This window comes from Choloepus didactylus, chromosome 8 (genome assembly GCF_015220235.1).
Source record: "Choloepus didactylus isolate mChoDid1 chromosome 8, mChoDid1.pri, whole genome shotgun sequence".
Classification (NCBI taxonomy): domain Eukaryota; kingdom Metazoa; phylum Chordata; class Mammalia; order Pilosa; family Megalonychidae; genus Choloepus; species Choloepus didactylus.
In genome coordinates, this window is record NC_051314.1 from 74,443,264 (window position 1) to 74,458,603 (window position 15,340).

The 15,340-nt window shown below is 45.2% G+C and overlaps 1 protein-coding gene across 4 annotated transcripts in view; it reads right to left on the reverse strand.

Annotated features, from left to right (window-relative positions):
* Window positions 1–2,032: 2,032 nt before the first annotated feature.
* OS9 (OS9 endoplasmic reticulum lectin) overlaps window positions 2,033–15,340 on the reverse strand; it is a 39,981-nt gene continuing 26,673 nt past the window's right edge. Inside the window, exons 6-15 of one of the 4 annotated variants that reach the window (XM_037848117.1) lie at window positions 7,034–7,244; window positions 6,804–6,905; window positions 6,512–6,612; window positions 6,266–6,317; window positions 5,472–5,560; window positions 4,956–5,237; window positions 4,485–4,674; window positions 3,434–3,598; window positions 3,143–3,255; window positions 2,033–2,815 (exon numbers count right to left, since the gene is read on the reverse strand). In XM_037848117.1, the coding sequence (XP_037704045.1) occupies window positions 2,690–2,815; window positions 3,143–3,255; window positions 3,434–3,598; window positions 4,485–4,674; window positions 4,956–5,237; window positions 5,472–5,560; window positions 6,266–6,317; window positions 6,512–6,612; window positions 6,804–6,905; window positions 7,034–7,244 (1,431 nt within the window). In that variant the 3' untranslated portion in view covers window positions 2,033–2,689. Of the gene's footprint in view, window positions 2,816–3,142; window positions 3,256–3,433; window positions 3,599–4,484; window positions 4,675–4,955; window positions 5,238–5,471; window positions 5,561–6,265; window positions 6,318–6,511; window positions 6,613–6,803; window positions 6,909–7,033; window positions 7,245–15,340 lie in introns of all 4 variants that reach the window. The other 3 variants (XM_037848116.1, XM_037848119.1, XM_037848118.1) reach the window with 3 other exon arrangements.

A 15,340-nucleotide genomic window follows, 5' to 3' on the forward strand; every position in this document is an offset into this window, starting at 1 on the left:
CTGGGAAGGCAAAGGGAGAAGAAGAGGGGGAAGTAGCAAAGAAGACTCAACTGAAGGACCTGACCATCCCCTTCCCCCCACTTCAGATCAGAGGCCCTGGACTCCTTTAGTTCATCTTTGTTTTTCTCCCTGGTGGCAAGTTTGTCCCTTTCCTCATCCTAAGCTTGAGAATGTGAGAAAGTATAGGGAGGAAATAAGGACCCTGGAAAGAAGGGAATTACCTGCAAAGGGAACCACAGGCCAGTGGGAAATACCCTTATTATCCAGCCAGCAAAAGATGATTAAGGTGTCAGCAAACCCCTCAGCAAATCCCAGACAGAAAGTAAGCCCCTTGATTCTTTTTTTAATGGGCAGTTTTATGGGGAGATTTAAAGGGTGTCAGTGGATGGGGAGACAGAACATTAATTCCTCCAGCTTGTGGCAGAATGCAACAATAGAAGGGACTACCCGGGTGGGTGAAGAAGAGTTACTACTGCCCTTTACATCCATGCTGCCTTCCCAGCTCACCTTGGGTTTCCTCACTTGGATTCCTGTTGACATCCTCTGCCACCCCTCTCCCCCATCCCCATCTGCCACATGTTCTGTTCCCTCCTTTTGTTTGCCTTAGCATAGCTGGGACAGATCAACCTCCAGGGAAGTATTACCAAAAGGAAAAGGAAACTAAAATGGATTTATTATTGAAAGTATAAACTGATTATGTATAGTGAGTTTTCTTGAACTCAGTCGACTAATGACGCTCTATCCACAGCAAATCAAAGGTAATCCTCCTGGCACTCCCCTTCCTCCCCCAATCTAAGACATTCTATTGTATCTTCTGTTTGGCTTTTAGGATTCCTTCTCTCTAAGACTCTTGCCTCCAGATACCACCCAGTGTCTTTGGAACTCAGGAGCAGGTTTATAATAATAAAAGTTATCGAGCACTTACTGTGGCCAGGTATTGGGCTAAGAGCTTGACATACTTTATTTACAAGGTAAATACTACTATCCCCGATTATTTTTACCAATGAGGAAACAGGATTTAAAAAGTTAAATAACTTGTTGGAGGCCCCACTGCTAGTAAATAGAAGGGCAAGGATTTGAACCCAGCATTTGACTACAGCTGCACTCAGCACAGTGTCTAAGATCCTGCACAGGTGACGCATCCCTCCTCTCTTGATACCCAGATAGTTCTGGGGAAACAGGGTTTTTTAAGTCCACCCATTAACATTTCAAAATAAAGCAATCTAAGTATGACTTGCACAATAAGCTTTAGTCCACAGTCAGCAAGAAGAGGGCCCCTCTCATACAACTTCCTTCAACAACAGTTGAACCCCTCACTTTCCACTGTTGGAGACCCAGGGCTTCCTTGTCCTCTCTCCCGTTTCTTATCTAAGAAGCCAATGGAGAAACTTCAGTGGAAGGGCTGTACACTCAGGGATGGAGAGCCAGAGGAGAAAACCTCTGCATTGGGAGGAAGTGGGGGTGGGGGGGGCAGGGGGAGCACCACGCCTGCACTTGGCAATGGGGAAAAGGGGATACCTGATGGAAGGTCCACTCCCTGGTCCACCTGCCCTTGCCACCAGGAAGTCGGCATGTGTGGACAGCAGCCCTTTCTCTGGATGTGGCCAAAGGTGAACGTCTTTTCGGAGAAATGGTGACGTGATATAGCCAGGTGGGTCTGGGGGTAAGGATGAAAATGGAGACTGGAGCATGTTGCAGGGAGAGATCTCCGTGGTGGTGTGTATTCTGGCTTTCAGGATGTAAAGGGGCAGAGGATAGGGAAGGAACTGGGGCCAAAGAAGGAAAGGAACAGAACTGGAGAGAGGTGGAAACAAAGGGAAGACAGTATTGCTAGTGTTGAGATCCTTGCCAGGCCAGCCTGCTTTGCTTATCCATCCTGGTGTCTTCCTGAATCTCCCAGCTCCCCTCGATGACAGCTGCAGAGCAAAGAATGGGATGAGAGACTGTGCGCTCCACACTGAAGGCCATGCCACACCTCATCCCTACTTGATCCTTGACCCCACCTACCTTCCCAACAGAAACAACAAAAGGCTGATGAGCTGATGGTCCAGTTCTTTATTTAAAAACCTGATTGCTCAAGAACGTGGTAGGCAGTTCTGGGCCTTTTTGGCTGGGATTGTATCAGAGGCAGTGGGCAACTTTCCCCCAATTCCTCAGCAAGAGGTGCAGGCCCCTCTTCTCAGAAGCACAGATTGTAGAGGACAGTGTAGACAGAGAAAGGGAGCAGGAAATCCCAAGGCAATCCAAGGCAAGAGGGTAAAGTGACTTCAAACATCAATGGGGGCAGGGGATGGGGGAGTCTGCCTTCTTAGGGTCTGCTAAACTGCCCTGTTCTTTTTGCTCTCCCTACCTTACTCCACTCAAAAGACCTTACTGTATCTCCAGGTAGAGAGGGGAAAAAGAACCAACAAGTTTGAGGATGATAAAGGGGAAAGCCAAGGAGGAAAGGAAGGGGATGTGGGGAAGAGCCGGGGAAAGCAAAAATCCCAGGCCTGTGAGGGCGGCTTTCAGCAGTAGCAGCAATGCTCATCCCGCAGCCCCCTCCCGCCCCCAGCCCACAAGTTCTGCAGCTCAGCTCCACTCCGCTGTTTTGCCTTCAGGGACCTGGGTTGGGAGTTGGGGGGAGGGAGGAAAGGCCAGTCCATAGGAAGCCTCTGGACTCCTTGGAGGTCCACTTGCAGCGGTGGTTTCAGAAGTCAAACTCGTCCTGGTCCCCCGTGCCCTCCCCGTCTTCAGAGCCCCACACCCGGCGGTAATTGCTCTCAAGCTCTCTCTGCCGTTGCCGTTCCTTCTGCACCTCTCGTACTCCCTGCACCTGGGGAGGCAGGGAGGGGGTGAGCTGCAGCTGCTGACAGGTGAGCCAAGGGATGTGCTGGATGCTTGAGCATCCAGGGAGGTCCAGGGCCTGGCAATCTCGGGGAAGGCAGGGATTGAGGGCACACACTTCTCTGGGGGCCACACTTCCTGAGTGCCAGCACCCTGAGCCTCCAGAACCACTAGTTTTACAGAGGAGGAAACTGCAGCTCAGGAAGTGGCAAGGCTGGGATGCACTTGTGTGACTCTAAACCATGCTCTCAACACTGCAGCATGCCAGGGCGGGCGCAGGCTAGCAGATCAGACTTGGGGGGAGGATGCCTCTCACCAAGATATTGAAGAAAATCTCCTGGAGGTTTTTTGTGTCCTCATCTGTCAGCCAACGGGTTTCTTCCTCGGCTCCTTCAGCCCCTGGTCGGATGATTTTGATCTCAATTTTACCTGGAAAGGAGCAGGATGGGCAGTGAGAGGAAAGGAAGTCTGGGAGCTTTAGTGGCTGTCCCCTGCCCCTCCCCAGACCCTCAGCCTGAGGTGTCCAGTCCACCTTGACCCAGCCCTTCCACTTGGGGCCGCAAGCCCTTCCAATAGCTCTGATCCAGCCCCGCCCCCCAGGGCCCACCTTCAGCTGTGAGTCCCTCCCTCTCCAGCAGCTCTTTCACCAGCCCCTCGATTTGTTTCATCTGTGGGTTTTCCCGTTTCATCTCGAGGACAGTCAGATCCTGATTGGGGCCTCTGTGATGGAGCTTGGTGACCCGGACCCGGACTCTGTGCTCAGGATCCTCCTCTTAGAGGGGGAGACACACAGGAAGACACAAAGCAGAGTTGTGACTCCCTGGGTTAGGGGCTGTCATCATCACCTCTCCCTAAGCCATCAACTGGTGTTGGCAGCCATTGCATCTCAAAAACATAAGAGCCAAGGTTCAAAAAAATTCATATCCCCAAATTCAAGCCTATTGAGCCTTCCTTCTTCCCTCCATATCCAATAATTCTGCCCATCACCTGTAGGAAAACAACTTTCTTCAATAACAAATTTCAGGCCACCTGGACTGACAAAGGAGTTTTGTTTTGAGAAGCAGGCGGGAAAACTGTGCTTTGGCCACTGATATATTGGTACATTAGAGACATTCCAATATTCATAAGAGATGATGGGATAGAAGGTTTGAAAGTGGAACTGTTCCAGAACACTTGGAATGTCTGATCTCCAGGCCCCTAGGGCCCTGTGGAATGGACACAGGGGATGGAAGAAGCAACAAAGTCTGTCCAAGCAACTGGCTCATGTGCAGCTGGGCTGGCCTATTCACACCCTGGCAGCGGGGGCCTCTCGCAGTGTAAAGTCCTAATTGTTGGTAGGCTGTAGTCTGTACCCTGCACAGCTGTGTGGTTTCTGGCATATCTACTCATCAGCCACTATGTGCCAGGCACAGGCTAAGCATCAGGAGTACAGGAGCAAGCCAGAAAACAAGACAGACAGGCTCTAAAAGCTGCTTCTGCAAAGCATGAACAGGTGGTAACCATGCAAGGGGACGAGGGCAGTAATGAGAGGACAGGGTTTCAGAGGGAAGAGAACAACAGACTCTGAAGGGAAAGAATGTGGTACCCTCTGGGAGCAGCATCAGGAGAGAGATAAAGAAAACTGACTTGCCTGTTCCTTGCCATCTGACAGCTCTCACCTGTAAGCTGGGGTGAGGCAGGAGGCTTTTGGGGGACAACCCTCCTTTTCCTGTGCTTCTTTACCAGCTCTGGACTCTGTTTTTCCTCCAGCCTTTTGATGAGCTTGTTGAGAGTGGATGTCAGGGCCAGCATTGCCCGATCACGCTCCGACTCCTTCTTCAGTCCATCTGGGTCGAGCTCCTTCTCTGTCTGGAATGCTCAAGGAGGTGTGGAGAGTCAAGGGTCTGGGGAGTGGAGAAAGCCAGTGGCCTATACTCCAGAGAAGTCTGATATCCATTTCTCAGATTCTCTTTCCTCATGGGTCCCCTTTTAAATAAACAACTATCATTTCAGTGTACCTTGTCCTATGTCCTGTGCGGTGCTGGGTGCTGTACTACACTGTGCCCTTTGCCTTCTTTTAGCCCTCTGGCCTGCCTTGCCCCACAGGAGCAGGAAGCTGCGGGAGTGACAGGAGTAAGAGCTGTGCTCACCTCCTGGATGATGTTCTCCAGTTCCTGCTCCATGCCAGCCTTCGCCTCTGAATGGAGCCGGTCTCGGTCTGATGGGAGCAGCATCCCTTCCAGTTCTTTCTCAAATTCTCCCAGTAACTGCCGTTCATCCTCATCTTCATCTTCATCCTCATTGTCCTCCTCCTCTTCTCCCCCCTCACTCTGATGTCCTGCGTCCTCTCCCTTTCCCTTCGCCTCTGGATCCCTTTGAGGGACTTCTGTGGCATCATCTGCAAGCTGCTCCTGGGCTGGGTTTGGCTTCCCCTGGGGTGTGGTAGGGGCCAGAAATTGGGAAGAAAGAGGTAGGTAGTTGGGGTTTCAGTAGAGACACGTGGCCAGGGGCAGACAAATAGTGGCAGGGGTGTGTTAGGGGGGCTCTCAGGGGGATTGAAGGGAGTGAGCTCTTTAGAGTCTAGTTCAGGTCCAGGCTAGGAGAGGCTTTTTAATTGCTCCCAGCTGGGAGGCAGGCGCCATCCCTCTTTTGAGCAGGGCCCATACCTTTTTTGCTCCACCTTTCAGCTCTTCTATCAATCGAATCAAGTCCGCAGGACTCCGAATGACTTTGACCTGAACGTTGTTCTGAAAATCTGAGATGAAAGAACAGGAATGGATCCACTGCATGCTAAATTCTATATTGACTTCCTAAGGAGAAGCAGTGAGGAGACCAAGGAAGGACATGGCCCCTGCCCCCAGGAGCTGCCTGTCTGGTCAGTGAGACAGGAGCAAACATAGCCCTACAGAGAGCACGGTGCTGAGGACTCACAGGTAGACGAGAAAAGGATGCTAACAGGCTGCTAAGTTCTCCTGCTCTTTCATACACTTCTGAGGCCTTTCTGGCAATCACTCCAAATTTTAGGACTATAGAAGATATTCCTCCTCTCCCTGGATCCTGTTCTTCCCTTTCCACAAATATTAAGCATTTATTGGTGTCTACTCAGTTCCAGGCATTCTACTGGGAACTACACATTCATTCTCATTTAATTCCACAACAACCCTCTAAGGTAGGGGTTTTTACCCATATTTTACTGGTGAGGAAATTGAGGTTAAGTGAAATCACCCAGGATTACAAAGTCAGCAAGTGGCAGAGTCACTGGGTTCTGCTACCTCCCTAAAACAGTGTTATTGTCTACAAAGAATATTAACTCCTACAGACATGAATTGGCTGTCCAACCTCCCTGTTTAGCTCCACCCCTACCCCTGCCAACTTTATGACACAAGTGATGATGTCGGCACCTTATGGTGTAAGCAACCTATCGTGCAAGCAATAAAGGAGATGCAGAGGGTTCACTCACTATCGGGAGAGCCTGGAGCTGGATCTGTTGCCTCAAGGTTTGGTTCTTCCTCCTGACAAGAAGGAAGAGGACACAGTCAGGTGCGTAAGCTTCTTTATACCTGCCACACTCTTAAGGCAACGGTTCTGGGAATATCCTTGCATCCCCAGAGAGATGCAGATCGCCTCCTAATGACCTCAGCTTAGGTGCCCTTCCCCATCCCAAAGCCCAGGTCCAGCATCATCAGACAAGCAGAAGCTGGCTCACTTCAGCCTGTGCTTCCTCCCCTCCTGGGGCCTGGTCCTCTGATTCATGAAGCATCTTCCAGAAATCCGATTCTTTATTGTCGTCCTTGGTTGGGCTTGCACCTGGGGTACAGAGAACAGGGAGGAATCTGACAGGAGGGAAGAAATGCAGGAAGCAGACAGATTGGAGTACATCCCTCTCCTCTGTTATGGAGTTAGGGTCCATGGGACTCCCCCAGCCCCACCCCCAATGGTCAGTACTGGATAATAATTGGGGTGGCAAGTTTTATGGAACTGGGGAAACAAGGTCCTACCTGCTTTCTTTGGGGGGGCCATCCCAGACTTGGGCTCACTCCACATTTGGGGATCCGTGTCTCGTGGCTCCTCCATGACTTTATCTCCATACTGCTTTGAGTCTACTGAGAAACAGCATGAAGGCAGGGTGGCGACATATTCCCCTGGGCTACCCAACACTGCATCTTCTGGAGCTGGCCTCCCCCTGCCCATGAATCGCCTTCATTGTCCTGCTCTTCAGAATACTCACCAGCTTGTCTCTGAATGTAGGCCATGTACTCCTCAGGCTGCAGGGCAGGGTGACAGAGAATGGCCTGAGGGGCAGCGCTGGGTGGGGGCCGGAGGAGAGGGTGGGGGCAGAGTCGAGGAGTCCGGATGGTCAGCACGTAAGAGCAGGACAGGGGCTCGTCCACGCGATCGATGTAGTCCCCAGAATTGCCAGCGCCCAGGTCACACAGGAACTACCAGGATGGAAAGGGAGAATGTAGGATAATTACCACCAAAAATTAGCTTGAGTTCTTTAAGCAGCTACCTTTTATTAAGCACTTACTATGAGTCAGGCACTGTGTGAAGCCCTTCACATGCATCAGCTCATTTCATTATCACAAAAAACCATTGTGGGATGTATTAATATCTCAGTTTTGTGGCTTAAGAAATGTGGGCTTGATGCAATTAAGGAACTTGTTCAGGTTGACCAGCTGCTAAGTGGTAAAAATAGGAGTTGGACCCAGGCAGTTTAACTCTAGGTAACCAGCTGATTTCTGTTGGTTTCACATTCTTGCTTTATATAAATATGCTATACATATCCTTATATATATTCTTTTTATGTACATGTATGTATATATTTAAAAATACATATGGTAAAAAAACCTTGAACAGTTCTAAGGTCCTTGTATTATTCAGGAAGAGAATAAAGACATTGATTAACATTGGGCTTGGATAAATTAAGCATTCACCAATGTTGTTTCTAAGGTAACAATTGAAGGTAAAAGAAAAGAGGTTCCACATCCAGAACGCAGTGTGAGGAGCTCCACGAACTCACTCCCCAGCAAAACATCCATAACTGGTGAAAACTACTTCTAAAAACAACCATTTAAAGTCCCTGGAAATCTTCCTAAGGGCATACAGCAAATTAAAAAGCATTTATTGAGGAAAATCTTCTAAATCTTGAACGGGTGAGAGTCTGGCACTTGAGCCATGACTTGCTCCCTCCTTCTATCCCTTACATGGCAGACACACCACTTCATGGGGCCAAGAAAATGGGGCTCCCTCTTCCCTCAGCTCCCAGTAAAGGGATATGGTATCTCACCAGGAGAGGCAGGCCACACATTATTTCTTAACTCTCCTCTCCCCCAACACTGAGTTGCAGAGACGAAATTCCTGGTGCATGTGGCCACTGATCAAGGGGTCCTTCCTCTACCCAGGCTGTACTCATAGGGCAAAGGTTCTACCACAGGTACAGCAGACCAAGAATTCAGGGGCCCTGACTGCCCTCGCCCCAGGTCATTTATAGGGAGTTTCATACCAGGAGATGCAAGCCAAGAATACCAGAGGCCACCACCCCTCAAAGCCCCCTGCTCATAAAGCGGGGATATCACTCCAAGAGAGTGGGCCACTGTCCTTGCCCCCCACTCCAGCGCACAGGCCAGGGGGAGAGGCAGTCCATAAGAACAGAGCGCTCCAAAGCTCTCCCCAAAAGAACTGATTTTATTTGAAGCAGAGTACGGGGAAGTTCCAGCTTAAGAGTGCTCTTGAAAACAATGGAGATTTGGGTAGTAAGCAATGAAGAGGAGGTTGATAGCTCCGTTAGAACAACAAGAAACCACAGGATAGCTGGTACACCAGAGACAACCAGAAGAAGAGACAGCAACTAAGGGCCCTCCTGGGGTCAGAACAAAACTCAAATATTTGTGTATATTGGGGCCTGAATTTAATTGGATCAGACTGTGGAACAATGTATGTCCCAGTTCCCTGTCAAAAACAACAGAGCAATCAGGGGGCATTAGTGGTGCCTAACTGTTGAGTATAGTATCAGCAGATGCAGACAGCTTAACACGTTAGGGAAAGAGAACAGTCAAAGAGAGCTCTGCTACAATCCCTATCATCTGGAGTGATGAGGTGCATGCCACAGGAGCACCATCAGAGGCTTCATATTGCAGGGGAACAGACTTCAATAAAATAGTCCAGTCAAGTCACTAAGCAAATAAACAAGCAAACAACAAAAATAAACCCTTCAGGGAAGGGGCAAGAGTCAGCATCCAGTTGCAACTATATTACCTACCATGTCCAGTTTTCAACAACAACAACAAAAGAGACATGAAAAACAAAAACAAAAACAAAACAAGACAAAAAACCAGCAAGGTGTGATCCAGACACAGGAAAAAAAGGCAGGTAACTGAAACTTCCTGTGAGGGGACCCATATCTTGGATTTTAAAAAGACTTCAAACTAGTCATTATAAATATGTTCAAAGAACCAAAGAAAACCATACTTAAAGACATAAAGGAAGGTATATTGACAATGCCACATCAAATAAAGAATATCAATAAGGAGAAATTATTAAAATGAGCTAAGTGGAGGACAGGAAGAAGTAAAGCCCTCCCAATTTGCAGATAACATGATCCTATAAGTAGATAATCATGAAAAATCCACAATAAAGCTACTAGAACTAATAAATGAATTCAGTAAAGTGACAGGGCACAGGATCAACATACAAAAATCAGTGGTGTTTCTTTACATTATTAATGAATGAGCTGAAGAAGAAATCAAGAAAAAATTCCATTTACAACAGCAACTAAAAGAATCAAATACCTAGGAACAAATTTAACCAAGGATGTTGTGCTGGTTTGAACCTATTATGTCCCCCACAATAAGTCTGTGGGGGAAGACTTATTAAGTCTTTTGATTAGGATGGAACTGTTTGGTTAGGTTGTTTCCATGGAGATGTGACCCACCCAACAGTAGGTGAGACCTTTTGATTAGATTAGTTCACTGGAGTACTTAAAAGAGAGCTCACAGAGAGAAGCTCAGAAAAGCTGACAGAGACATTTTGGAGAGAAGCTAAGAGCTGACACAGATCCAGATATCTGGAGACACTTAGAGATGTAGAAAGGAGGACATTTGGAGATGCTAATAGATGAAGCCCAGAGTTTGCCCCAGATAGCCTAAGAGAGGACCCCCAGACACTTAGAGAGAAATGCCCTAGGAGAACCAAGCAGAGAGTTGAGAGAAGCTAAGAGAGACAGAAGTTGAGACGTTTTGAAGAAAGCATTTTGAAATACAACTCGAGAGCAAAGGAGCAGCAGACACCAGCCACGAGACTTCCCAGCTGACAGAGATGTTCTGGACACCATCAGCCTTTCTTCAGTGAAGGTATCCTCTTGTTGATGCCTTGGTCTGGATACTTTTATAGCCTTAGAACTGTAAATTTGTAACCTAATAAATCTCCTTTATATAAGCCAATCCATTTCTGGTATTTTGCATAATGCAGCATTAGCAAACCAGAACAGATGTAAAGGACTTGTATATGGAAAACTACAAAACACTGTTGAAAAAAAAATTAAAGAAGACCTAAATAAATGGAAGGGCATTCCATGTTCATGCATTGTTAGATTAAGTATCGATAAGATGTCATTTCTACCCAAAGCTATGTACAGATTCAATGCAATTCCAATAAAAATTTCAAGAGACTTCTTTACAGAAATGGAAAGGACAATCATCAAATTCATAAGGAATGGAAAGGGGCCATAGGCAGCTAAAATCATCTTGAAAAAGAACAAAGTTGGAGGATATATGGTGCCTCACTTCAAAACTTATTACAGAGCTACTTATTACAGAGTAATCAAAACAGCATGGGACTGTACAAGGACAGACATATGACCAATGGACTAGAATTGAGAGTTCAGAAGTCAACACTCACACCGTTGGCCAACTGATCTTTGACAAAGGTGTTAATATACTCAATGAGGAAAGAATAGTCTCTTCAACAAATGTTAATGGGAGAACTGTATAGCCATATGCAAAAGATTGATGATGGACCCCTACCTTACACCATTTACAAAAATTAACTCAAAATGGATCAAAGACCTAAATATAATAACTAAAACTATGCAACTTCTAGAAGAAAGCATAGGGAAACATCTTAAGGACCTTGTATTGGGCGGTGGTTTCTTAGACTACACATCAAAAGCACAAGCAACAAAAGAAAAAAATAGATAAATGGGAATACATCAAAATGTAAAACTTTTGTGTATCAAAGGACTTTATCAAGAAAGTGAAAAGGCAACCTATAGAATGGGAGAAAATACTTGGAAACCATATGTCTGATAAGGATTTAATATCCAGAATTTATAGAGAACTTCTACAATCCAACAACAAAAAGATACATTATCCAATTAAAAATGGGTAAAAGAAAAAAGGAAGATGTAGAAATGGCCAATAAGAATTGAAAAGATGCTCAAAGACATTAGCCATCAGGGAAATGCAAATCAAAACTATGATGAGATACCATTTCATACCCACTAGAATAGCTACTATTAAAAAAACAGAAAACAACAAGTGTTGGAGAGGATGTGGAGAAATAGAATCACTCATACTTGGTTGGTGGGAGTGTAAAACATTGCAGCCACTGTGGAACATAGTATGGGGATCCCTCAGAAAGTTATGTATAAAATTACCATATGACTTGGCAATCCCACTTTAAGGTATATACCTAAAAGAATTGAAAGCAGTAACTCAAACAGACATTTGCACACCAAAGTTCACAGTGGCCTTATTCATAATTCCCAAAAGGTGGAAGCAACCCATGTGTTCCGGTTTGCTAAAGCTGCTGTTACACAAAATACCAGAAATGGATTGACTTTTATTTATTACAGTACAAATTTACAGTTTTAAGGCCATAAAAGTGTCCAAACCAAGGCATCAACAAGAGGATACCTTCACTGAAGAATGGCCAATGGCATCCGGAACTTCTCTGTCAGCTGGGAAGGCATGTGGCTGGAGTCTTCTGTTCTTTGCTTCCAGGTTCTGGTTTCAAAATGGCTTTCTTTCTGCAAAATGTCTCTGGGCTTCTGTCTCTCTTACCTCCTCTCAGCTCTCTGTTTGGTTCTTCTGGGGCATTTCTCTCTAAGGATCTGGGAGTCCTCTCTTAGCTTCTCTGGGGCAAACTCCAGCCTTCACCTCCTGGCATTTCCAAAAGTCCTTCTGTCTGCATGTCCCAACATCTCCAAGCATCTGGGTCGGCTTTTTGTTTCCCTCTAAAATATCTATCTCAACTTCTCTTAAAGGACTCCACTGATCTAATTAAGACCCACTCTGACTGGGTGAGGGTCACACCTCCATGGAAATAGTCTAATCAAAAGGTCTGACTACAGTTGGGTGGGCTTCATCTCCATGGAAACAACCTAATAAAAAAAATCCTACCCACATCAAAACACTTATTAAAGTCTGCCCCTACAAGACTTCATTAAAGAACATTGCTTTTCTGGGGGACATAATATATCCAAACCAGCATACCATGTATCCATCAACAGATGAATAGATAAAAAAATATGATATATGCATATAATGGAATATTATTTGGCCATAAAAAGAATGAAGTTCTGATGCATGCTATAACATGGATGAACCTTGAAGACATCATGTTGCATGAAATAAGCCAGATACAAAGGGACAAATACTGTATGATCTCACTTATATAAAATAAGCAGAATAAGCATACTCTTTAAGTCAGAAACTAGAATGTAGGTTACCAAGGACCGAGGGTGGAAAAGGAATGGGAAGTTAATGTTTAATTGGTATGGAGTTTCTGCTTAGGGTGATGGAAAAGTTTTGGCAATGGGTGACAGAGATGGAGGCACAACTTTGTGTATGTAATTACCACCACTGAAATGTATATTCAAAAAGGGAAAAAAAGAGGAAATTTTAGGTTGTATATAAGTTACCGCACACATATACAGAACTGTACAAAATAATGTAAACAGTAATGCTAAATTTAATATCATACTTACAATATTGTTTCATTAATTGTAACAAAGGTAATTAATAATAGGGAAAACTGTGTATGTGAGAGGGGAATATATGGGAGCTCTGTATTTCCTGCATGATGTTTCTATAAATCTAAAACTGTTCTAATTAAAAAAAAATTTAATGAACTAAATGGAAATTCTACAGTTAAAAATAAAATACTGAAACTATAATTTACTAGAAGGGCTCAACAGTAGATCTGAACTGGCAGAAGAAAGAATTCTCAAACTTGAAAATAGATTGATAGATTATGCAGTCCAAAGAATAGAGAAAAAAAGAATGAGGAAAAATGAACAGAACTTCAAAGACAGTGGGACACCATTAAGTCCACAAACATATGTGTAATGGGAGTACAGGAGATAAGAGAAAGGAGCAGAGTATGTATTTGGAAACTGAATACTTCCAAAATTTGCTCACAAACATTAATGTACACATACAAGAAGCTAAAAAAAACTCTAGGGAAGATAAAGGCAAAGAGACCAGTACCCAGACACATCATAGTAAAAATGCTAAATGACTAAGATAAAAAGAAAAATCTTGAAAGCAGCAAGAGAAAAACAATGCATCACATTCTAGAGAACCACAATAACATTAAAAACTGGCTTCTCATCAGAAACAACAGAGGCCAGAAGGCACTGGGATGACACATTCAAAGCACTGAATGAAAACAAATGTCAACTAAGAATCTTATACCCAGCCAAATGAGCTTTCAAAAGTGAAGGCAATAACCCACCTCCATGGTTGCTAACATGACCACAGACATAGGGGACTGGTGGTTTGATGGGTTGAGCCCTCTACCATAAGTTTTACCCTTGGGAAGACGGTTGCTGCAAAGGAGAGGCTAGGCCTCCCTATATTTGTGCCTAAGGGTCTCCTCCTGAATGCCTCTTTGTTGCTCAGATGTGGCCCTCTCTCTCTGGCTAAGCCAACTTGAAAGGTGAAATCACTGCCCTCCCCCCTACGTGGGATCAGACACCCAGGGGAGTGAATCTCCCTGGCAACGTGGAATATGACTCCCGGGGAGGAATGTAGACCCGGCATCGTGGGATGGAGAACATCTTCTTGACCAAAAGGGGGATGTGAAAGGAAATGAAATAAGCTTCAGTGGCAGAGAGATTCCAAAACGAGCCGAGAGATCACTCTGGTGGGCACTCTTACGCACACTTTAGACAACCTTTTTTAGGTTCTAAAGAATTGGGGTAGCTGGTGGTGGATACCTGAAACTATTAAACTACAACCCAGAACCCATGAATCTCGAAGACAGTTGTATAAAAATGTAGCTTATGAGGGGTAACAGTGGGATTGGGAATGCCATAAGGACCAAACTCCACTTTGTCTAGTTTATGGATGGATGTGTAGAAAAGTAGGGGAAGCAAACAAACAGACAAAGGTACCTAGTGTTCTTTTTTACTTCAATTGCTCTTTTTCACTCTAATTATTATTCTTGTTATTTTTGTGTGTGTGGTAATGAAGGTGTCAGGGATTGATTTAGGTGATGAATGTACAACTATGTAATGGTACTGTAAACAATCGAAAGTACAATTTGTTTTGTATGACTGCGTGGTATGTGAATATATCTCAATAAAATGATGATTAAAAAAAAAAAAAAAAAAAAAAAACCTCTAGGGAAGATAAAGGCAAAGAGACCAGTACCCAGACACATCATAGTAAAAATGCTAAATGACTAAGATAAAAAGAAAAATCTTGAAAGCAGCAAGAGAAAAACAATGCATCACATTCTAGAGAACCACAATAACATTAAAAACTGGCTTCTCATCAGAAACAACAGAGGCCAGAAGGCACTGGGATGACACATTCAAAGCACTGAATGAAAACAAATGTCAACTAAGAATCTTATACCCAGCCAAATGAGCTTTCAAAAGTGAAGGCAATAACCCACCTCCATGGTTGCTAACATGACCACAGACATAGGGGACTGGTGGTTTGATGGGTTGAGCCCTCTACCATAAGTTTTACCCTTGGGAAGACGGTTGCTGCAAAGGAGAGGCTAGGCCTCCCTATATTTGTGCCTAAGGGTCTCCTCCTGAATGCCTCTTTGTTGCTCAGATGTGGCCCTCTCTCTCTGGCTAAGCCAACTTGAAAGGTGAAATCATTGCCCTCCCCCCTACGTGGGATCAGACACCCAGGGGAGTGAATCTCCCTGGCAACGTGGAATATGACTCCCGGGGAGGAATGTAGACCCGGCATCGTGGGACGGAGAACATCTTCTTGACCAAAAGGGGGATGTGAAAGGAAATGAAATAAGCTTCAGTGGCAGAGAGATTCCAAAACGAGCCGAGAGGTCACTCTGGTGGGCACTCTTACGCACACTTTAGACAACCCTTTTTAGGTTCTAAAGAATTGGGGTAGCTGGTGGTGGATACCTGAAACTATCAAACTACAACCCAGAACCCATGAATCTCGAAGACAGATGTATAAAAATGTAGCTTATGAGGGGTGACAATGGGATTGGGAAAGCCATAAGGACCACACTCCACTTTGTCTAGTTTATGGATGGATGAGTAGAAAAATAG